Genomic DNA, 19794 nt, shown 5'->3' with positions numbered 1-19794 from the left:
TTCTGTGCTTCCATTCTCTTTTCTGTTTGCCTTCTCCACATCTTCAAATGCTTTACTGAATGTTTGAGCTTTCTCCAAGATGAGTTTCATCTCATCTTCTGGGAGAACATCACTATTCATGCAGTGGGCAAGTGCCATCCACTTCAAGCAATTCTTTGCCTCATTTATAAGTTTGTGGATTCTACTGCCATGGTTATATGCCTTCCTCTTAGAGCATGGCTGATGACTAAAGCACCATAGATCAGTGGTTCTCAACCAGGGGGTCTTCCAGAGAGTACTCAACTTATCTAGATCAGTATTGCTTAACCTGGAGATTGCAGCTCTCAGGAGGGGTCATGGGATGGGTTTAGGGGGGAGTCACAAGTGCAGTGCTGTCATTAGGGAGTGGCAAGCAGGACAACTGCCTGGGGCCCCACAGCACAGGAGGCCACACGAAGCTAAGTGACGTGCTTTAGCCCCAGGTGGCAGGGCTTAGGGTTCAGACAAGGCTCATAAGTGAAAAACAGGCTCAAGTATCACACTGAAATGTAAGTACAATATTTATATTCCAATCAATGTATTTTATAATTATATAGTAAAAATGAGGAAGTCAGCAATTTTTCAGTAATAGTGTGCTGTGACACTTTTATGTCTGATTTTGTAAGTAAGTAGTTTTTAAGTGAGCTAAAACTTAGGGTATGCAAGACAAATCAGACTCCTGAAAAGAATACAGTAATCTGGAAAGCTTGAGAACCACTGCTCTAAAAAGCCAGGGACTGACATCTCTTTAAATCATGCTGGCTGGAGGTTCAAGAGCTGCAAAACTAAACTTGAGGGTGGCGTTGTCATACTCTCAGTTCAACCATGTCACTGGGACATTGACTTCCCAGAATCTCTTTAGATTTGATGATGGTGGCAAGTCCAGTGACCATAAAAACAACATCAGTCACCAGGATGTGGACTAAGGTTTGAAAATGCATGATGAGTTTTTAATATCATGAGGGGTTTTTGTTTTTTTAAATAACTTGATCTTCATTGTGGGGAATCCCTCCAACCCCCAAATAAAATTTAAAGCCAAACATCAATGGAGTTAATGGCCTCATGGGGAAGAACTCCCTCCAGCCCCTAAGTGTGCACCCAGAAAAATATCATCTGGGTGTTTCCTTTCTACCATATTCTTCCTGTGGAAGGTCCCATCTAATCTAGAACAGTTACTGCTATTATGCTAATCTTGAAAAATTAATTAATTACTATATCTGCTTCCTTGTAAAACAACAAGATTACAAGTAGGAGTAAAACATACCGCATCTGTAATGCTAGTTGGTTTCCTGTGTCTGGCACTAAATAAGAAATTAAAAAGGTTTCAGGGAGAGCACAAACAAACAAAAATCCACTGGCTTCAAAAACAATGGATTTGGCTCTGCAATTTGAAGGGTGGAGGAGGATGTGTGCTCAATCCAAATGTGTACTTGGCATGCAGTTTGGTCTCTGCAATGTTTCCTTTATACTAGAGGTATCTCTGTTTTGGAAGTTCCCCAAATGTGCTTCACTGATGGCATTTCCATCGCCTGGAGGTAGCTCCTGATCTATTCACTTCTGAACAAGGCTGATCTGATTTTGGAAGCTGAACCACTGTAGTTCCAGGATAGAAAAGCAGGTCACTGAGCCTGCTTGGCAGTCAATACACAAACAGGGGGAGGGACAGGGTAATGGAGGAGAGAAGGTCAGGTCAAATCTAAATCACATATTGCTGGACACAGTGGATCTGAACTAGGGTGAGTCATGTTTCCCAGTCTCCCAAGAGAGGAAATTAAATCTGTCTGTTGCTTTCTACTTCTGAGCTCGCTACACCATCAAAAAAGCAGCAGAACTGAACACAGCCCTCGTAAAACCACAGAATCACCCTTTTCGTCAGCAAGTCATGAAATTATATTTCCATTTTCTGCTAGCCTGAAGCCCATCTCTAGAACAGATTAATAGCAATACGAATATTTTATTTACCTAATGAAAGTCCTTACTGTAAAATGACAAAAAATAAAACCTCACAATTCTGAGACTAAAGGATCTGAAGCTCTGCCTGGAAGCACTCAACTGAATACAGGTGCCAGAAACTGCTATTTTAGGGCCTGCCCTAATTTCCTCTCAGAATGTAATTAACCTATTTTGCTTTTGCCTAAGACACAAGAGTTGTTATACACACACTTGTGAAAAGTACATGGGATCACCCCATAGGATCTTTAATAGGTACCAGGGTCACAACCTTGGTTATATCTAGCATCTCACAGACAACATCTCCAGCAGTTCTCTGTCCTTTAGTGCCATACTGTGACCTACCTTAAACTGATGTAATTTGGTGAGGAATTTCTTCCATACTCTAAATCTGTGACTATTACAAATATTCACGGGTGAGTTTTTTTGAAACATCTATGATATCTATTACAGTAATTCCTCACTTAAAGTCGTCCCGGTTAATGTTGTTTTGTTGTTACATTGCTGATCAATTAGGGAACATGCACGTTTAAAGTTGTGCAATACTCCCTTCTAACGTTGTTTGGCAGCCGCCTGCTTTGTCCACTGCTGGCAGGAAGAGCAGCCCATTGCAGCTAGCCGGTGAGGGCTTGGAACCAGGGTGGACCAGCAGCCCCCATATCAGCTCCCCGCTCCCCTAAGTTCCCTGTGCTGCAGTCGCCCAGCAGGCTATCAATTGTGGAGCAGGTCAGCTGTCCCTCCCCACACTGCCATGTGCTCCTGCCCTCTGCCTTGGAGCTGCTCCCAGAGACTCCTGCTTGCTGTGCAGCGGGGGGAAGGGGGGGTTATGTCAGGGTGTTCCCCTCCTTCCTGCTCCTGCACCCCGCTCACCCCGCCCTTCTCCTTATAGAGCAGGGAGGGGACACGGACGGAGAGAGATAGAGAGAAAATGGGGCAGCAGCTGCTGTCTCAACTTCCTGATCCACTTAAAAAGACAATGCACTTAAGAGTGGGTCAGCTTACTTAAAGGGGCAGTGTGCATCTCTCTCCCCACACACACAAGGTGTGTGTCTGTCTCTGTCTGCTATGCTATCTCCCCTCCCTCATGTTCGTGCAGCCTTGTGTGAGAGGCTACATAATCAACAACGTATTAACCCTTGAGGGCTCAGCCGAGTGCTGGTTCATCATTTAGCAGCAAGGCGTTCACTGGGAAATATCTCTCCCTCTTCCACCCTCTAACTTCACCACCTCAGCCAAGCTTCACAATCACCATAGCTGTGAACAGTATTAAATTGTTTGTTTAAAACATATACTGTGTGTATATCTATATAATATATAGTTTTTTGTCCAGTGAAAAAAATTTCCCTGGAACCTAACCCCCCCATTTACATTAATTCTTATGGCAAAATTGGATTCGCTTAACATCGTTTTGCTTAAAGTTGCATTTTTCAGAAAGATAACTGTGTTAAGTGAGGAGTTATTGTATTTGTATTACAGTAATGGCTACAGGCCTCAAATAACATTGTGCCCCATTGTAGTAGGTGCTGTATGTACAGAGAGAGACAGCTCTTGCCCTGAAGAGCTTACTATCTAAGATGACAAAGGGTGGGAGAATGAAAATATTATTTCCCCATTTTACAGAAAGGGAACTGAGCCACAGTGAGATTATGACCCTAATCCTACAACAAGAAGCATAAACTGGCCTCTGGGGTGGAAACCTACAAACAAAACTGAAACTTGCTGGATTTACTACATGATTTTTAACATACTTTTGAAAAAGACAACTTATATTGTTATGGGTCTGAAGCTAACGTACTAAAGAACACCTTCCTATTTTCTCTTTCCGACCTTTACCCATTGGAAAACTCCCTGGTAAAAGCCACACAGCTACTACTTTATCCTCCTTAAAACTCACTTCTGCTGTAATGCCTTCTAAACCCTGCCTAATGAACATGGGTAGGCAGTGATGAGATACGACTGTTCCTCTCCCCTTTCCTTCCTTCTCCGGCTCCCTGGTACTAACTCCTCCATGTCTGCCATTTCCCCTCACCCTACCTCTACCCCCACTCCCAATAAATAATTAAACCAACAAGAAAGCACAACAACAATAAAATATGTATCTAACACAAGGCTGTGTCTGTTCCACGTCATGTTCTTTTGACTGTATGTTAGATCTGTGTCCCCTTTGTCTGTTTGAGTCTTTTATATTATAAACCCTCCAGGACAGAGATCGTCTCTTTATCTAAGTTTGGCAGTCCTGGAAACTGAAATCCTCTCTTTGTGTTTGGGAATAAAATACAAAGCCCTCCACTGAACTGAAATGACTAATCTCTACCTCTACGGCCTACAGTAGGCCTCATGACATGCTGTCCTCACAGATCATCAGGATTGTCCATTTGGTGCCTGGCACATCTTGGGAAAGGGGCAACACTGGTACCTTTGCAACTTTCTGATCCTCACACTGCCAGACTCTGGTCCAGTCAATTTAGGGTAAGTCTTCATAGCAGAGTTAAGCTAGGCTCTTACTCAGGATTTGCCCCTAATCCCGTCCTGTCCACACAAAAAACCCTTTCTCCTAAGTTTGGTGGTGCTTTATTCTGGGCTAGCTGGCTCATCTGAAGCTATTGGCTAAAGCCCAAATGCTGCTTTCGCTGGGGCTATTAACCTGCCCACTGTGCAGTGAGGATGCAGGCTAAACCACTCTTATATTGACAGCCCTCCTAAGCTTTCACAAAATTCCATCCATGGGCCCAGAAGGACAGACAAGTTCTCCCACAATTCATTAGTGAGAATGGAGTGATTCATCTTACTGCAGCACTGAAAGCTATGAGCTACCACCCCAGAAGTCCTAGAGACAAACAAGTGAATGCAGGACCAGTGTGGGCCCAGTAACGTAAGTAGGACTTTGCAGTGCAGCTCACACCTAGGCTAGACTAACCCAGGTACACAGGCCTGGGTGCCAATCATGCTAGTTAATTCTGCAGTGATGCAGTCTTAGGGCTACTTTAGGATATACCAGCTGCAGTGACCCCCCAAAGGGGACAGTTCTGGCAGACAGAGATCTCCAGAACACAAGAGCACTTTTCTCTTGTCACATTCCCTGCACAAGATGGAGCTGTGAAGGTGGATATCAATGCTGACTAGCTGAGCTGTCTTTAAGGCTACTCTGTGCATCAAGAGTGGTGCGAAGCAGTTGGGTGCAGCCCTCAGTCTGGCCTGGCTCAATTAAGAGTCCTTACATCATCACAGATGTTCTCAATAATGTCAAGTTACAGTGTTTCTTACTTTGAGACAAGCTCCTGCAGGCGCTTAGGTGAAAACTGCAAATTTATACCCTCAGGCCAAGCTGGAATTACAATAGCTATATTGCCCTACATCATCCATCCTTTCAAAAGCATAGCAGTACTGTACAGTGAGTTACAGCAAGAAATGTCTTTGAGAAGATGCGGTTAAGCACTGTTCCATAAGATAGTGTTTCCCAGCCAAGGGTCTGCAGCCCTCCCAGCCAGTTTGAGGGGGCTGCAGGACCCCACAGCTGAGCCCAGTGCCCCAGCGTCCTCGTGGGGCTGAAACCATGAGCAGAGCCATGGGAAGCCCTGAGCCTCAGCACTCCCCCTGGCCCTAGAGTCCTAAGCACGGCACCCCCAAGGCTGAAGCCAGAGCTACGGGGCTGAAACCCCAAGCACCGGCACTCCCCATGGGGCTGAAGCTAGGAGAGGAGCCATAAGGCCAAAGCCCAGCACTCCGAGACGCAATGTGTCTAAAGCTCCAAGCCCCAGTGCCCCCACGGGGCTGAAACCGGGAGCAGAGCCGCGGGAAGTCCCGAGCCTCAGCATTTCCCGTGGGGCTAAAGCCCCGAGCCCTGGTGCCCTAGCAGAACTGAAGCCAGGAGAGGAGGCCCGTGCCATGCTGAAGCCTAGTGCCCCAAGCCCTGTTGCTCATGTGGGGCTGAAACACGGAGCCCCTAACCCCAGCGCTCTCCATGGGACTGAAGCCAGAGCCATGGCGCTGAAGCCAGGAGCCATGGCGCTCCCTGCAGGGCTAAAGTTGGGAGTGGAGCCATGGGGCTGAAGCCTGGAGCCCAGAGCTGCCCCCTCCCCCACGGCCTGCAGTCTGGCACCCCGAGCCACCCACTCTGTGGCTGAAGCCCAAAGGCTCCCGTACACCCGGTGGCTTAAGCCAGGAGCCCTGAGCCCCCCTCGCCCTCTGCTGGGCCCTGGAGTTTTTATAGTATGTTTGGGCAGGTGGGCTCAGAAAGAAGAAGATTGAGAACCCCTGCCATAAAAGACACGTAGAAAAGATGATGGTTTCGTGCTTTTTACCTGCGATTCATTCTGGGTGTGCAAGAGTAGAACGTAGCAAAATATGATGGAGGTGGCACAGGTGGTACAAAATCCTCAGGATCAGAAATGCGGCCTTGTTCCTCAACTTCCTCTACAGACACCTGAGATTCATCCTAAAGAAACACAGTCTCTGTTAACCAACAAACTTCTCTATGTTGGTGTAATGTACAAATAAACATGACTAAATTATACGGAAGATCTGGCTACTGGTTCTGCAGCTCTATGATCATTACTGCTGTATTTTATTAGATAGTGCCTTGCACTCACTTACTATGCAGGATCTTCTTGTTGCAAATATCTGCAAGTAACGCAGGGCAGCTGCTACCAAGCATACTGTGGTTGTCAGAGCGTTGAGGGCACACAGAGCAAAGAGAACTTTCTGAAGAGCAAAAAGATTATTAAAGTTATACATCAAACACTTGCGAAAGTCGAAGGAGGAGGAGGAGGAGAACAGTAATAATCTTTAAAATCTATATTTTGACTCACTTCCAGATGATCTGTGGGATCTGGCTAATTTCTAAGGGTTTTTATTAGATTCATGGAATATCAAGGTTGGAAGGGACCTCAGGAGGTCATCTAGTCCAACCCTCTGCTCAAAGCAGGACCAATCCCCAACTAAATCATCCTAGCCAAGGCTTTGTCAAGCTTGACCTTAAAAACCACTAAGGAAGGAGATTCCACCATCTCCCTAGGCAACCCATTCCAGTGCTTCACCACCCTCCTAGTGAAAAAGTTTTTCCTAATATCCAACCTAAACCTCCCCCACTGCAACTTGAGACCATTACGCCTTGTTCTGTCATCTGCTACCACTGAGAACAGTCTAGATCCATCCTCTTTGGAACCCCCTTTCAGATAGCTGAAAGCAGCCCTAGGGTCCACTAGGGGGCACAGAATGAAGAAGAGGAGGAAATCAGAGGAGTTTCAGGTTGCTGAAAAGAGGGTCAAATCTTCTCCAAGCAGGAGTCCTGACCCACCTCACCAACTTGCTGTGGGAACCCTTCCCTCGTTCCTTGGACCAGGAACTCACATGCTTTCCTAACTAGGCCAAGAATCAGGAGAGAGGAGGAGATGCTTTATCAGCAGCATAGTCTGCAGATAAAGAACAAACTACACTGGAGCCGGAAGCAGGTTCTGGGCAAGGAAATGGGCTGGAAGTCAATGGGAATTGCTGTATGGCAAAGGGCAACACACTTTAATACTGTATTTTCTCCCTGTGATGTAAAGATTCTCGAAGCATTAGTTCTTTGGTGTTGCTTTTACAGTACCTTGAGTAGAAGGTGAACAGCGCTGCATGACTGCACTGGGTATAGCTTCAATGCATTTTCTTTCTCTGTGCATTTGGCTGGGTGAAATTCTTCACAGCAGAAACAAATCTTGCTTTCACCCAGATCCACCTTTAACAGCAAGAAAAATAATGTGAATTATGATTTAATTTACAGAGCAATTTCACACAACACATCTTGATGTCGAATACACAGCTGGATATGCTCTACAATATATCTGACTGACCTAATCATACGCATACAAAATCGAATCTGCATAGTCCAGTATGCCAGTGATTTATCTGCTCCATTACCATCACATTAGACATATTTGTTTCTCTCTTATCTAAACCAATCTTTGAATTTATCAATGAAGTCTTTTGAATTTACTTTATATTTAATCACAGTCTTATTCTTCACAATGACATCAATATCTAAATGATCTCCTTTGAGTCTATGCTAGCAGGTTTACTTTTGGAGCAGCTAGTCTTTTTTTAACTAACACATAATACATATTTGTATCTGTATTATATGCTCCCATTAGCACAATACTACACCAATAATAAATGCTTCTGACACCCGGAACAACATTTCTTTCCTTGACAACCCGGTAAGACTATATCTATGCTCCATAACTGTGTTTGGAACTTTCAGGTTCATTTTGTCACCTCAATTTCCAGGGAGAAAGGCAGGTCTCTTCAGTGCTTTTAATTAACTGCCTAACTCTCCCCAGTCACAACTTTGGAGGTATTTCCCCATATGTACCAGATCATATGTCCAGGACTTTTCTGAGCTGCAGCCTATGGTTTCTTGAAGAGATGAGCACTGAGATTCTCAATAAAGCATTTAAAATTTCTTGTCTGAATTATTATTCTCCTCCGCAATATATCTCTCAGTAGGTTGGGGCTTGTGCAGACTTTGACCACCAAGCTGCTTGTAAGCACCAGAATCTGATACCATTACTCCAACTCATATGTTCCGGAAGCTGCATTGGCTTCCTGTGAGGCAAAGGATTATATGTTAATAATAAAATCTAGGGGGTGGGGAATCAAAGTCTTTATAAGCTCCAACATATCAACACCTATCAAATCTGTGGGATCTCCACTATCCCATACACTTCAGTTTAGTTTAGATCATTTTGCTGTTTCTTTACATTACTGAGAGCTCTTTTGCCTTCTCCCGCTCTTTCTACAGAATGCTCCCCCCCCCACTTTATAGTCATTGTTCTGAGTATCTGGTAAAACAAGTCAATTATCAATATGTAGTTTGTTTGGTCGCACCTTTTCATATTTTATTTTCATGAGTTCAACTAAGTGTAATGGACTGAAAAATGAACGCTGTCTTGTACGTCATCTTAATTAAATACGATTTTCCTAATTTATAAGAATTAGGCCAGATTGTTCTTTCATGCTTCACAGACTGCTTATCCTCACTAGATAATAAAACAAACCCTTTATCACAATCATGCTGTTATCCACTATAAGAAATCAGTATACCAGCCTGTCAGGATTCTGTTCACCAACATTTCGGAGGCAGAGGTATCTCTGGGATTCTGTCCCACGTTCTTTTCTAAATGTGACTGACCAGCTCCATGTTGAATCAACTTGTAGTTCAGGCTGTGAAAGGCAGGACATGGCTCCTACTGTGTCCAAGAAAGCCACTTCTGGGCCAGCCACAGAGGTTTGCTAAAGAGCAAGGGGTATCCTATTGCCTAAGGACTGAGCACAGTGCCTCTTCAGCATGACCAGCCCAGGGACCAACAGCCTGAATTTGGATCATATGGATGCATGGCAGCTCCTGATGTGGCCAATGAAATGACTGTTTCAATAACACACTTTTAAATAATATTTCCCCTAGTCCTATAGTTATTAAGATTTGTGTCCAACACTTTTCAATAACCAATTTTATTTATTTTAAACTAGTTTTAAAGAGCTCTACCCAGTGATATTGTGACACTGGTAAACCAAGTGCCAGCTCGGGCTAAGGCCATAGGTGCAGGCTAAGAACTGACAAACTCACAGCTGGAAACCAAACCAGCTCACCTGTATGTTAGTTTTGGTCAAAATAGGTATGTTTTATAAGAATGTATTTAGTGTTTAGACTCTGTGAAATGCTTGTGAGCTGCTGCATGCATTAATCTCACTTGTAATGGCTTTATTCCATGCTGTAAGGAAATATGTCACAGGCTTAAAGTTAAGCACAAGCTTAAGTGTTTTGCTGAATCAAAGCCTAAATCAATATGTATTATTTTTATTTTTGCTATTCTGTGGTTGCACTTCTCACCATCTTGATTTGCTGCATAGATTAATCTATCAGCACACTTAGGAACCCAGCAATGCCAGCTGCAGTACTTGACATGTAGTCAAGAATAACACAGAGTTACCAAGTAGGCTCACCAGGTCACATCTTGGTACACTGGACACAAACTGAGCACCTTGACACCCTAGGATAAATCCAGCCAGGTTCAAGAGAACACAGACGACAGACAGCAAAACAAACAGGTTAACCTGAAACAGAAAAACATAGTTAACAGCAATGGAAAAAAGATAATGAACTACAGTGAACTAATAAGTAAGTGAATTAATTCTGGCTATATTGAAGTCAAGGGCAAAACTCCCACTGACTTCAGTGGGGCTAGAATTTCATCCCTTCATCCCTGGTATCTCATCAAAAAGGACTGAGCTCGTCAATTATTTTGGACTTGAACTTTGTGCAAAACTTGTTGTTTACCCCTTTTTCCTCAGTCTGTACAGCAGCAGACTATATGCCCTGCAGGTCAAGTACAGAGACCTATAGGTACAGTAATATTCTCTTATTAGCACTGCAAGAAATAGTTGGTTCCTTTGGTGTTTAGTACAGTTTAAAAGAGCTGAAGGAGCTTTTGAACCAGCTTTTAAGAGGTTATTTTGCTACTGGTGAGAGAGAGAGATTTTCAGTTAAGTCCTGCAAATTGTCTCAAAGCCCTAGAAGGCCAGCATCCTGACTAGTTGAAAGATGTTCCTGCAGGTGCAACGAGTGATTTGTAAAGTTCCCAACTTCCATTTTAGATTAGCCTTTCAACACAATTGGATCATTAGGAAATTTGAGGCGGAAACATTTTGCAGCACCATTTATTCAACACTGGCAATTTTCAAAACTGTTTTGCAGGGCAAATACTTCAAAGTATCTGATGTAATACACACATATTAAAAGAATTTAAATTCTAATATTTTATTTCCCCTCTACTATCAAAAATAGAATCCCTCCATTCACGTAACAGACAATGCTTTTGATCTGCAAAACCATCATAAGAACACAAGAAAGAACCATCTATTTGTTTTCCACCCCAATACTGAATTGATTTAAATATTTCTTGTAACTAACTCATTGCTAAGAGCTGTGTTGAATCAATGCCCACTTCCTATACATTCATCAACGTTACCTGAATTACCTCAACTCAAAACTGAATCAGAGAACATAAAAGAACACATAGACATCTTATGCAAAATATGCTTTTAAACTCCAGTGGCTGCAGGAACACTGGAAACCAGCCAATTTAATAAATGAGTTAAAAGTGGTTCCATGTAATATACCTGCCCTTGAGACCTCCTGCCAATTTTTATAGTATTATATTTGAATTTTCCTATTTTCACTCCACTGTTGCCATGTGAAACACACACAGACACCAAGCAAAACTTACTCAGTACAATGAGAAAACAAAGTGACTCTACAAAAAAAAGCCTTGTTCCTAAAAAAGAATTTAGGTACCTAATGCCATTTTAGGTGCCTAAATCCAATATTTAGACCCTCAAAATCCCTGCTCTGCTGCCACCTAACCCTGAAAGCTCCTAAAATCCCTAAGCTCTTAAATTTCCAGGAATAAAGTCCCTTAAGCACCTAAAAATCTACCCTGGGATATAAGCACAGCCACCTCAGTCCAAGTACCTCGCTCACACCTAAGCCCCTATGGGATCCTCAAACTAGGCATTGCCTCACCTACCTCACCTGCAAGGCCTGATACAGTAGACATGCTCAGAGGCTGCCTAACAAATGAGGCCCCAAACAAACCAGCCAGAGGAGGTGGTGGTGCTGCTGCTGCCACTCCACTTATAACCTTTAACCCAGTGGCTAGAGTATTCACCCAGGATGTGGGAGACACGTATTTGGTTTCCCCCTCTGCCTGATGTGGAATAGGGATTTAAACACAGGTCTCCCACTTCTCAGGTGAATGCCCTAGCCACAGGGCTATAGGGTGTTCTGGGGCAGGTCTGTCTGGGTCTTGCACATTATGGGTCAGTACCTTGACCATTGGGCTAAAAGTTACAAGGGGGAGGGCACCACCCCCCATGGTTTTCAGCAAGAAAGGGTTTAGGCACCTTACTCCAGGAGAGGATTCGTGGCTGTGAATCTCAAGCAGAGATAAGTTTCGGAGTAGCAGCCGTCTTAGCCTGTATCCACAAAAAGAACAGGAGTACTTGTGGCACCTTAGAGACTAACAAATTTATTTCAGCATAAGCTTTCGTGGGCTACAGCTCACTTCTTCAGATGCATAGAATGGAACACACAGAAAGAAGATATTTATACATACAGAGAACATGAAAAGGTGGAAGTAGCCATGCCAACTGTAAGAGGCCAATCAATTGAGATGAGCTATCATCAGCAGGAGAAAAACAAAACAAAACAACCTTTGAAGTGATAATCGAGGTGACCCATAGAAGGTGTGGGGAGAACTTAACATGGGGAAATAGATTCAATTAGTGTAATGATCCAATCATTCCCAGTCTCCGTTTAAACCTAAATTAATTGCATCTAATTTGCATATTTATTCAAGTTCAGCAGTCTCTCTTTGGAGTCTGTTTTTGAAGTTTTTTTGTTGCAAAATTACCACCTTCAAATCTGTCACTGAGTGGTTAGAGAGGCTGAAGTGTTCTCCCAGTGGTTTTTGAATGTTATGATTCCTGATGTCAGATTTGTGTCCATTTATTCTTTTGCGTAGAGACTGTCTGGTTTGGCCAATGTACATGGCAGAGGGGCATTGCTGGCACATGATGGCATATATGACGTTGGTAGATGTGCAGGTGAACGAGCCCCTGATGGCATGACTGATGTGGTTAGGTCCTATCGTGGTGTCACTTGAATAGATATGTGGCCAGAGCTGGCATCAGACTCTGTTGCAAGGATAGGTTCCTTGGTTAGTGTTTATGTTGTATGGTGTGCGGTTGCTGGTGAGTATTTGCTTCAGGCAGGAGACAGGTGTCTCACTCCAGCCTGGATTTAGATACCTCAGGAGCTTTGAGGTGTGGGGCTTAGGGACACTCCTCTCTTCAGCATTTCCTATTGACTAGCTTAGGCAAACTCATGCCCAGCTCATCGGCTTCTTTGAATCCCATTCTTAGGCAGCTAACTCTCCCCGTGAATTCTCTAGGCAGCCTGGGCACCTCACTCACGACTGCAGATTCCACTAGGCAGCAGGGCACCTAAAAGTTAAGCATTACAACACTGCGTCTAAGTCCCCTTTGTGCATCTAACCCAGAGTGCTCTCAAATATATACACACACAAAGAAGGGGGGGGGGGGAATGCCAAATAAAACAATCCCTTAAAATGGGGTTATCTATAGCAAGTTAAAAAAAAGTCTTTTTTTTTTTAAGCTGTCACTTAAGACCCTTTTTGTGAAATGCGTCTATCTAAAGTGAGGTCATTCAGATTCTATCGCCTTTATTAAAATAAAAAGAAACAAATGACATACACTTCAAAGAAAAGTCTAATAAAATCAAGAATTAAGGTTTCTTAAATAAATACTAATAGCTCTTAAGTAGCACTTTTCAGTCATAAATCTCAAGACACTTTACAAAGGGAGGCAAGTATCATTATGCCCTTTTAATAGATGGGGAAACTGAGGCACTGAGAGGTGACGTTACTTGCCCATGGTGACAAGCCATGAAAGACCTCAGAAAGAGGTCAAAAGGAGAAAAGAGAAGGTGAAATAGTATTCATTTTCCCCTTCAAGCTCAGACACAGAAGATATTCCACCCCACAAACAAAAACATTTCCAGTGATCTACAGGCCTCAGATGAAAGCCATGCCAATTTCCTGGAGCAGCTAATGGACTGGCTGTTCAGCACGGTACTGGAATCTGCCAGGATTCACTGTCTTCAGTGACCTTAACTTCGACACAGACAATGCCAAGGATACATTAGTACTCAATTGCTTATTCTGCATGGAATCCAACTCAGCCATCATATCTTAGTCAGTAAAAGCTTAACCCTTTCCTCCTAGTTTCAAATGCAGGTTTCCAGTTTCAAAAGGAGTAATGAAATTCAGAAGTTAAAAATAATAATTAAGGATCAGTCAAAGAGAAAAATCTTACTCTGTCACATGTACAAAAAAAGTATACCAGCATGTACTTTGGAAAGTCTTCTCAATAAATCCTAGTTTACATGGAGACAGCTCTCATCTAGGTTTGTTACATGCATAGAATCTTCTTATGACTATAGAAACTAGCTACTATATCCAATCTGTGACAGTGAAGCGTTCTGTTTACAATGGCTGGAAGTTCAACTATGATGTTCACTAACAGTCACCTGAGTGTAGAAATAAGAGTTTATCAAAACTGGTCCAGAGAGGAAGCAAATCCATTCACCTCCTCCTGCTCCCTGCACAGCTTGGTGTATATTACCCACTGTCAAGCTCCATCCATTTTGCAAGCATTAAAACACCACAACAAAAAATGTACACTCCAAAAACCAGGTGTCCAAGGTTTATTTATTTTTTTGGAGATGAATGAGCATCTCTTGGTTAGAAAGAGCATCAGGAAACAGTTTAATCTTGAAGACAGTGAAGTTTGACTGATAAGTTCCAGAAAGACATTTGAAATACCCTCACGTCCTAGTATTTGTTGGCTTAGTACATGACCATAACTTGCCTTGGGTTAAAGGTAGGTTGGAGCAAATTTTTGAAAGTGCCAAGACACTTAGCTAATTGATTACGATTTTCAAGCAAATTATTCTATGAAGGTTTACTGCTAAATTTAACTTGGACTATGCAGCTACCCAAGGAAAAAAGAAGCCCTTTATATGGGCTAATTGGACCCTGGATCTCAGTACACAAGGGTAAATAGGGCTATGCATCAAACCAAGCACTGCTTTCTCAGCAGTCAGAGATGGCAAATTTATTTGAATAAAGGAGAGTTAACATATGGAAGACGCTAGCGAAGATAAACAAGCTATTTTAAAAGTCAGAATACATGGGACCAAGTTTGAACTGCAGTGATAAAAATAGAAACAGGCCAAATTCTGGCATCAGCTGCATGCCCAGTTTGGCCTACTGTCCTTAATCCTTTTAGTAGTAGATATGCATGGATTGTACAAAGCTGTGAAAAGTGTTGTGGTACTTTTGTATAAATTAGACTATATGAAAATAAAATGCATTATATGAAGGCCTTGGTTGAATGATTTTTCCAGCAAAAAAAGAAGAATTTATATACATAGGATGGATCTACGTGCTCTCAGTCAATGAGGCCAGTCCCGCTCTCACTGAAGTCAATGAGAGTTTGGCCACCGACTTCAACAAGAGCAGGAAGGCCATAACCCGGCAATTCACTATGCACAGGTAGCCTGCTGTACAGGCATAGAGCCGCACTGGCTTTCACACACACAACATATTGCTAGATCAGGGCCCAAACAAGCACTTGGATAGTAAATGAAATAAAAATGCTTCTTCCATAATCATTAAATATTATACCAGTGTAAACAATAAACATCCTTCTAAGGAAAACAAGCCAATGTATTCATTTTCTTTCAGATACACAGCTGCAACAGCAAGCACTAATTTTATAATCTTGCTAATTTTCCCATTAGCCATGGGAACTATGAGCGATTATACACAGATTTGTGATAAAGCGCAAGATAAAAAATACTAATTTAGAAGTATAAAATAATTTCTTTTAAAAGCAATATCATGCCATATTTTAGATGCAGTAGCTAGACTCATAAAATCCTTTGGTGAAGGGTATTTTTTCTTTAGTGTGGAATAATTTGAGTATATAAAAATAAGTTCAAACTACATGCAAAATGATTTAGTGTGTCATACATCTAAATTATATTTATTATTGCATATAGGAATCAGTCCTGCAGCTTTTATATGAACCTAACTCTCTTTGATATCAATAGGCGTTCTGGATGGCAGAGGAGGAAGAAGTCAGATTTATACTTAACTAATTTAGTAATATTTGTAGTTATTTACTTCCTAAATCCAGATGAGCACAGAGCACAAAAACACTTCACTCTATCCCCTAATACTGCAAATGTTTACATATATGCTTAAGTCTGAGCTCCTACTCATGTGCTTAAAAGTTAAGTGCTTGCATAGGCATTTGCAGGATTGGGGCCTATCCATAGCTTCCATTTTCACTGCTTCTCCCTCCAGTTAGCACAGCGCCTACATAGATAAGAGTAAGAAAGGTGGAGTCTATATCAAATAAACAGAACTGTTTATTTAGTTCCACTCTGTTCCTCTGGTTCAAATCTCTTCAAGGCAATGAAGATGCACAGATGTCTCTAAGAGCATTTTTTGCCGTGCAGAATCTTTATTATTAAAGCTAGTCAGGAAATAATGTTTGTTCCTGTGAAATATTTCAAATATATTTCATCAAAATTTTTCAGGTTTTCATAAAAAACCCAAACCCCAAAGTGTTTCAGTTCTGTTTTATTTTTTCAAATACAAACTTGAAAAAATGTAATAAAAAGCAAAAGCTTCTTGCGGAGATTTCTATTTTGATGGGGAAAAAAACCATTTTTAATTGAAAATGTTTTGAACAAAAAATTTCAAACTGTGCCAAATTATTAGTTACACTGCAAAAGTTGGAAAGAACCCAGGCTGACTTTCAGAACCCAGACTGAGTTTGCAGGGGAAATAGTTAGAAAACCATCTTTTTTTACTTGTATGCTGACTAGCGTTAGCCAAAACTTGAGATTTCCAGTCTGAAATTTTGTTGCATTCCAAATTGGACTGAGACCAAATGTTTCTAAAACTGTAATTCCCCCCCAAAAGTGCTCCAGAAACACTGACATGCTGTTTCTAAAATGAAATATGCTAACTGAGACTGACAGCTGTTGAGTGAAACTGACATTGACAAGAATGTCAAATTCAGTCAGAAGCTGCCAAGGTCTGCAGCTCCGCCATATATACAATCTCAGGGCTTCCAGACTCCCAGGCCAGCTGGCTCCAAGGCTATCCAACTCCCAGCTCTCTGGAATCCAAGGTTTCCATCCCCACGACAGTCCACATGGCAGGACTGTTCCAGAGTTGTGAACCAGGGCAGTCCCCAGGAAGGGGCTGCCCTACAGCCCCAGACCGTGGGAACCCTAGGTCTCCAACAGCCCCTGCCCCAGCAGGTGAGCAAGTAAGGAATCAAGGACCTCTAAAGCTGAACACATTTGAAATGGAAATCAGTGACTGGCACTGCATACAGAAGAACCCTAATGTGTTTGGTGGAGTTGCCTGGAGCAGTTACAGCCACCCATTTTGCATCTATACTGTTAATTTCTTCTCTCTGGGCATAGGACTTTTTATTTATTTTTACTGAATCTCACTCCATTGCCTTCAGCTTTAATTTGTCCAGGTCACTTAGCAGTCTGGTTCTGTCCTCTCATGTGTCTGCAATTCCTCCAATTGCAGTGTCATCCATCTATTTGAAGACAGGCTTGTTTTTATCTTGAGAGAAAATTCAAACAATAAGAGTTACAAAGCAGCCACAGAGTATGCAGAGATGTGTGTGATTTTAGCAGTTTATTGCAGTTGCTCGACAAGCCAAGGAAAAGTCTTAGAAAGCATCCTGGACAGGATTGCAACTAACACTATGCATCACTGCTTGAAAATGGATAGATGATTTCACCAGTAGGAAACAGACAGCTACAGGGATGATTTGAAAGTGCTGCATGAAGCCCCAGTGGCCTATGAGCCATAGATGAAAAACCACTGGCTAAACACAAGCAGGAAAGAGAGAGAGAGAGAGAGCACAAACGTAAGGACTGAGGATCTTGTTGCTGTGACCAATGTGACGTGTTACAGATGGGTGTTGACCACATTGCTTGTCTGTTACCCAACCAGCTGAGCCACTGATGTGATTTTAGAAAGGAATATTTCAGTTAAAGGTCAAATGTAAGAGCTCATGGCAGGAAGGAGCTCATGACAGGAAGGAACAGTTTCCATAAAGAGGTGAGTGATGCCTAACTCAGTACTGTGGAAGCCAACATCTCCAGCCAACTTTGGGGGAAATAACACGCACCCTCCCCCGCCTCCCCCCCAAAAAACCAGGAAAACTACTCATCAAATGCTAAAAACTGAATTGCAAAGATGTTTGGTGACTGAGCCTAAGAACTGAAAGACTCGAAGCTAAAATCACAGTATGTTTCAGACTGCCAAAGCATCCATACTGATACACCATTGAAGGCCTTGCCTACTCTACCAACAGGCCCATCTCCAGGAATGCAGTTACAACATAGGTGCAGTATGTATAGGAGCTACCTTTTCATTTATTTTTTTACTACGTTCCCCATCTCTGCTAAAGCCTGGGTTGCATCGCGATCTCCATGATTCAGGATCGCAAGCAGCTCCCATCTAAACAGAGGAACGTGGGAGTGGGATGGAACAACTGTGCTGCAAATTTGTAACTGAGTGTAAACCAGTTCACTCAGCACTAGGAATTCCCTCATGGCCAGGCATGGCACAGAAGCTCTCTCCCTGGGTCGGCAGCCTCTGCCAATGGTCACTCCAGCATGGTGGCAGTTTCTCTGTCAATAACTCAGCCCTCCAGCCAGGTTACCATCTTAAGTCTACCCATTCTGGGGTCGCCATTGTCCAAACTTAAAAGTCTAAAAATGCTTTTACCAGAAACAAAATCCTTCCACCCAATCTGAGCAATTCCTCAGCCTGCCTTTGGCTTAGCCTTTAGCTCCCCTGATGGGCTCAATATCCTTTGCAGTGGGCTTGTACACCCCCTTCCTTGGAGCTGGTAGGGAAACACAATACCAGCATCTATGTTGGATTCTAGCCCAGGGTTGCTCCTTTACCTGTGCTGCAGTTTTAACTGGGCTACTTCCTACCCAGCCTCTTAAGATCTCTTCCAGGTATCACAGTCACTTCTCTGGTTAGTCAGGGTCTCTTCCCAGGCCTTCCTTCCTGCTCCAAGTTTCCTACCTGGCTCTCACTCCAGATCTTTATCATCACTTAAGCCTTGCTCTCCTTCCCATTATTGTATTCACCTTCTGCTCTTGGTGGCAAGTTGACTGATTTCCCTCAGGTGGGGCTCATTCTGTGATCAAGTTGGCTTAAAACCAGGCTTTCCAGCTCCTAGGACAAGCCACTCTGTCACACTGTGTCCCCCTCACACTTCTGTTTATAGTATAGATGGGGCCTAAGAAACCTGTGTCAAATTTATCCTCATTTGGTCACATACAAATAAAACACTGAGGCGGTGACATTTACCTAAATGTATATAGAAAGAAGAGTAAATAAAAATATGTGCTCCTTTATAAGATTGCCTAAATATTGCTAGGTGATAACTAGCTTCAGAAGCAGAATAATATAAGCAGTCAGTAGGAAATAAAGATTTATTTTATTAATATGAAAAGAATAAGCCCAAATAGCTCTTTGGACAATTTTTAATTACTATATTTGAGAGCTTCTAATCTACATCAAATTAAACAATTTCATACCCTTTAACATTTGTTTGGAAGCATCAAGACAACTGCAGCATTTGTTTTTCAGGAACCAGAGAGAATTTTAAAAGCACTTAAAATGGTAGAGTGTTAGCTGAAGAAACAGCAGCTCAAAGCATAGTTATGCACAAAAAGAAAGAGGACAATAAGCTTTTAGCTTATGAGCATGAGAGGGGGTTTTAATGTTGTCACAACTATAGAAGAAAGAATAATGGTCATCATTAACCCAACTATAACTAATGTTATAACTATTCCACACTGTCCCAAATCTCTTCACATAGATGGTGCAAATGCTAACAAACTGTGATGCAATACAACCCCTGGCAATTCAAAGCATATACCTGAGACTGTCCTGATTTCTCAGATTTCTGGAATGGCACTGGTGTCCAATTCAAAAAAATATCTAAATTCTACAGAAATCTTAAAAACTGACAATGTATGAAAACAATCCATCTGCACTAAAGAACCCATGTGGTATGAATGTTGATGCTTTTTAAACCATTAACTTTCTGTCCTGGATCTTGGAGTGGGGGAATCACACCTCA

At 42.4% G+C, this 19794-nt stretch overlaps 1 protein-coding gene across 5 annotated transcripts in view; it reads right to left on the bottom strand.

Moving 5' to 3' along the window:
- ENTREP1 (endosomal transmembrane epsin interactor 1) overlaps window positions 1-19794 on the bottom strand; it is a 50730-nt gene that overhangs the window by 17385 nt on the left and 13551 nt on the right. For all 5 annotated transcript variants that reach the window (XM_050944190.1, XM_050944186.1, XM_050944187.1 and 2 more), the window contains exons 3-6: window positions 9949-10059; window positions 7556-7684; window positions 6562-6669; window positions 6270-6403 (exon numbers count right to left, since the gene is read on the bottom strand). In XM_050944190.1, coding sequence (XP_050800147.1) covers window positions 6270-6403; window positions 6562-6669; window positions 7556-7684; window positions 9949-10059 — 482 coding nt within the window. The remainder of the gene's footprint in view (window positions 1-6269; window positions 6404-6561; window positions 6670-7555; window positions 7685-9948; window positions 10060-19794) is intronic.

This window comes from Gopherus flavomarginatus, chromosome 3, assembly GCF_025201925.1.
Source record: "Gopherus flavomarginatus isolate rGopFla2 chromosome 3, rGopFla2.mat.asm, whole genome shotgun sequence".
NCBI lineage: Eukaryota > Metazoa > Chordata > Testudines > Testudinidae > Gopherus > Gopherus flavomarginatus.
Note: the sequence above shows the minus strand (reverse complement) of the source record. Positions and strands in the feature narration are given on the sequence as shown.